Consider the following 5,127-nt stretch of genomic DNA (forward strand, 5'->3'; position numbering starts at 1 on the left):
AATTATTCTGATTCTAAATAAATTACCTCTTAATGATGAAGCAGAAATTACTTTTTAGTATAAAACTGAGCCAGAGGGCTGCAGCCTGTGCACCTGTCAACTCGCTTGCCCCGTGCCTGTATACTGTGGAGCGGGAAGGAACTAAAATGTTGTTTTTACTTTCCTCAACGCACAATATTAATATTTAATGAGATACGAGTCCTATACACGAACAGACTCACAGCTGTTTAGATGGAGGTGCAGATACACTGTAGGTACACTTCATTGATGCCATTGGTTGCTTTGAGGTGGATTATGATGCTTCGTTTTTAAAAAAAGGGAAGTTGCAAGGTTTGAGGAAATAGGCTACATGTGACAGGAAAACTGAAAGTGACTTATTTGTTCCAGCTGCCTTGGAGTGCTTGCAGATGAGAGAATGAACGGAAGATATAATTATTTTCTATGGCACTTTCCTCGTCCTCGTTCCTCGTTCAAAGCCATCTTCAAAGCTATCTTTGAAGATAATAGCAATTCTATTTGCAAGATTAAACTTTTCATTCTTATATATATAAATGTTAAATATATTATTCTTATATATATATAAATGTATCACATTTTTGACGTTTATATGTTTAGAAAAGATACAGAGAATGTCTAAATACTAAGTGAGATGGGTGGGTGTCAGAATGCATGCGCAATATTGAGGGCGCAAGTTACTGAAATCTGAGATCGTGGTCGTTTGGGAGGGTCGCATGTGTCACCAGGTGGCTGGTTGTTCATAGAAAGATAAAGGTATGGAAGGATAAACGCTGTAAATAATTGAACATAGAGCGCGTGTACATAATATTGCCTATTATTCACTATGTTAATCTGCGGAGGCGATCGCGAGGACATGGCGCATGATTGGTTAAGGGTGTGGGTGGGACGCAGGTGCAGTAGCGCTTTCATCAATAATTCCTGAATCTCTCAGTAACGCTCCAAATTGTGGATAAAACCAAGAAAACCGTCAACACTAGTGTACATCTACACTAGGCTACCGTTTGCACAATTTGATTAAAATATATGTCTGTGACTGGACGACTTTAAATGTTGGTTAATATAAACCTGCTGTGCGCTCCCCATCCTCTCGCTCGTGGCAGTGAGTTTGTGAGCGCGCGCTCGCCGGCGTCAATGTTCGGCGGTTGTGTGTCGCCGTACGCGTGAGCGTGTGCGTGGCAGGCTTCCTTAGCAAGTGTTCTTTCTGGAGTCTCGTCCTGAGGGACCTCACGCTCTGTGTAGGAGAAACCTGCGCGCTCACCAGCTGACAGCGCGTGTTTCAATGAGGACACCCAACACCCCTTGCCACGGGTCTGCCAACAATAGCACGCAAATTAATAAACACTCCGATTACCATCACACACACACACACACACACACACACACACACACACACCAACACACACACATCAACTACTTAGTACTTTCATAAACTATCGGCAGTGTATGCAAGTATAACGAAAAGTTTACACATTTTACAACCGCAACCAGGCATCTTGAAGTGGCAAAAACAACAATCTTTTAACAATCGTTGATGAAATGACCTTACCTCGCCCTGCACCATACGGAGGGGGCGTAGGCTAGGTTACCACTTGAGAAATTATTATTTTTTAATTAGTGAGCTTTTATATCGCTATAGCAAACTTTTTCTAATAAAAAGTTATCGACCAAATCTAACTCTTGCCGCTGTCGACCTTCCACTCAGAGTCTTAAGGTTACATTAAGATTATTTCTATTATATATCGTAATCCTATATCTCAACATGGAATAGGCTACCTTAAAACCTCGAACTTCTCTCAAGTAATGATCAATAGCCTAATACATAATGCTTACTTTTAATGATAATGATAAACATGGATTGACTTTGTGTGAAGTTGCTATTTCGGAAAGTCACGGTGATTGAAAAACATAACTTTCTGAAAAAGTGATCAGAGTTCAGATCAGAATGAATAAGATAACCCTATATAGAAATCCCTCAGAGGCAGCAAAATCTTAAAGTGCCCTTTTGAGAGATTATTATTATTATTATCATCATCATCATCATCATCATCATCATCAACATCATCATTCTCATCATCATTAGGCTTATTATTATTATCATTATTATTAATAATAACATTGTAGTTGTTGTTATTGTTTCTGATATTGTTGGACTGGCAGTAGCCTACAAAACGTGTTATTTTAGCTAGGCTAAATATATAGGCTATCTATATTTAGCAGGAACAGCATTGTGTATTTTAAACGCCGGTTGATTATGATGATGATGATTATTATTATTATTATTATTATTATTAATAATAATAACTAATAATAATAATAATAATAATAATAATAAGAAGAAGACGAAGAAGAAGAAGAAGTTCATGTCAAGTCATGACATAAACCAAAAGTTGACCAAAAGTCAAGTACGCCTACTGCACGCCTCTTTTCACATTGGTAATTTGGACTGAGTATTCCATGTTATCGCCAGTTTAGATACTAAAATAGTTAATGAGTAAGCATACAAGCATTACATTGGACAACATCTTAAAAAAAAGTCATTAGGCATGAAATAGTTATGTTGAATTATTTTTATTTTCAAAATCAATGAAAACGTTACCAAATGGCAAATTTCTAGATTTCAGCAGTGTAACATCTCATTAGAAAAGCAAGACAAACAAGACCATCGACAATAAATACTTAAATCACCTCCTCCAAATCAAAGCAAAATACAATTTCGCCTTGAAATATAATGTTCAAAAACAAACAAATGTACAAAAAGACTAATGGCTATTTTAAATATGTGTATCAAATTGGCAGTAGTCAACTACTTACATTAAGACGCTATTTGTTCCATGACAAACGCATGTCTCTCAAGCCTCTGGCTCGTTTTTAAAGTGCACATAACCTTTAGAAGTTGCAAGCAAATTCTTACAGGGACAAAATCAAGACAAAATCATCTTAATGAATTCAGTATTCTAGGCATAATTACAAGTATACAAAGGCAAAATCAGGCTTCGTTTTGTTGTCTTGGAAGACATGTTTTGAATGACATTTGAGAGCCCATGGCAGTCGACATGGCAGAGGGGTCCTATCAATGTCACCAAGAGGCGCGTAAAATTCTATTGGCGGAACAATACCTATGAAAAATAACATCTCAAGGCCATATACTATAAATCTGATACACCATCATATCAGCTGTCATAGAGCAAGCTATCGGAATGTATATGCCAACTCCACATTTGATTGACACAACTTAAGTACAGTTTGTTTTAAAGAGTTAGTATGCTTGGTGGCTTGGAAGTTTCAGTTCCGACAGTTCGTCTTCGCTCTGAAGCTCCAGGTGAGTCTCATCCGAGTCGCTAAAGTGAGAGTGGGGGGAAAACTCTCCATCGCTTCTGTTCGACCGGGGTGAGTCTTTGCTGTTTTCAGATTCGGACTTCCCCGTAGGTGACTGCATATTCTGTTCCATGAAAGAAGCGAACGACGCATCCTCATAGGCGAATGGCATTCCGGTTAACTGGGCAGGGAAAACCCTGGTTGTCGGCGACCCCCTGGGTGTGTTGTCCCCCTCGTAGACGGTGGAGGACACGCTGCTGTTTGGCGAATCTGCTTTAGCACCCGGACCCTCCAGAAGATCAGACAGAGCATTGATGTAGATCTGAGCCATCTGCAGAGTCTCGTATTTGGAGAGCTTCTTGTCGTTGTCAAATGCCGGGATGACGCTCCGTAGCTCGTCAAAGGCGTGGTTCAGTCCGTGCATACGCCGCCGTTCCCGTGCGTTGGCAGCCTGGCGCCTCTGTTTTTGCACCACGTTGGTGGATTTGCTGGATGGAGCTCTCTGCCTTCCATCGTCCGTTGTCAGCGAGCCCTTGAGTCGACACAACTCACGCACTTTGACAGGGGTTTTGGAGCTCTTCCTAAAGTTGGAGAGGTGACCTGCTGGTGGAGACACGCCTTCCACACTTGAGCCGGGCGAGTGCAGCAGGTAGTCGGCGTGTGGCGCACAGGTGCCAGGCTGCGCGGGAGCGAGCCAGGCGCGTGGGTCACTGCTGTCCATGAGTGCCAGACTCGGTGGGTACTCGCGCCGCTCCCCCCTCCCCAAACCAGACTGTTGGACTTCGAGTTCACTCATCTCCTTCGCGTCTTTGTTCAGGCTTTCCAGACGCAGTCCATCCATTTCAGGTAGGATTAATCACGAAATCGTGGCAAGGAAGAAATGGAAAGAAAATATAGAAAGTAACTTATAGCCGCCTGTTAACTTTTGCACCTGTTGCGCGCACTTAGTCGCGTGGTCGTTGCTTTACTGATGTCTCAGGACACTGACTGGCTTTAAAAAGCGGCACGCGCCTGGGAGCCCCCCTTCTCATATGGTCGCGTGGCGCTTTGACCAATAAGAGCACTTGGGGCAGGCGCGTGTGGACAACCAATGAAAACGCGCCGTAAACCCGAGAGAGGTTATTACGCCCAAACTGTTTTTGATAAAGCCGCGGTTTAGGGTTGTTTAACTGGGGTGTTATTACCAAAATGAGTTGTCCCACCGGACACACGCGGAGATGCTGGTCAGTAAGCGTGGATAGCGCGAGCTTCAGATAAAAGACACTATGATGCCCACGCGCCAGGTGTGGTACCTTAGAAGGCCATAACCTGCGTGAAACACGGTCAGTGACATGAGTTCTTGCTCATCTACTCCACTGGCCTAAACCTCGAATAGCTGAGTAACTGTTGATAAGTTGCAAAATTCCAGCCTGTAAGCAACAGTTTAATGTTTAATAAACACTACACTATCATCCTATTATCATTACACGCCCATTAACACTATTGTCATTGCCATATTTATCATCGTTATCTTCACTTTAGCACTTGAAAGACTTGTAAGAATTTTTGCCTTCAGAAGAGAGCAAGATTAGCCTACCAAGGCCCTATATGAATAGTCTATATGAAAACTCGAAAACTAAATGAAAACTTAAAAACGATATGAAGTGTCCGGTTTGGTGACCAGGACTTCGTTTCTGTGGCCTAATTTAAACTAAATTATCTCATGCCGGCACATCTAGTCGAATTTAGTTGTAGGTCTATTCACAGAAGATTCACCAGAAAAAGCTGGAACCCGCTTCCTATTTTGCTCAATGT

At 41.9% G+C, this 5,127-nt stretch overlaps 1 protein-coding gene across 1 annotated transcript; it reads right to left on the reverse strand.

Annotated features, from left to right (window-relative positions):
* Positions 1–2,685: 2,685 nt before the first annotated feature.
* atoh1a (atonal bHLH transcription factor 1a) lies at positions 2,686–4,297 on the reverse strand. Its single transcript, XM_048243988.1, has one exon. The coding sequence runs from the start codon at positions 4,172–4,174 to the stop codon at positions 3,275–3,277; it is 900 nt and encodes a 299-aa protein (XP_048099945.1). The 5' UTR covers positions 4,175–4,297; the 3' UTR covers positions 2,686–3,274.
* Positions 4,298–5,127: the final 830 nt, after the last annotated feature.

The sequence above is a fragment of the Alosa alosa genome, chromosome 5, assembly GCF_017589495.1.
Source record: "Alosa alosa isolate M-15738 ecotype Scorff River chromosome 5, AALO_Geno_1.1, whole genome shotgun sequence".
NCBI classification, from domain to species: Eukaryota; Metazoa; Chordata; class Actinopteri; order Clupeiformes; family Clupeidae; genus Alosa; species Alosa alosa.

Excerpts from the sequence above, each read along its gene's own strand:
- atoh1a (XM_048243988.1), bottom strand. The coding sequence starts at position 4,174 with ATGGATGGACTGCGTCTGGAAAGCCTGAACAAAGACGCGAAGGAGATG.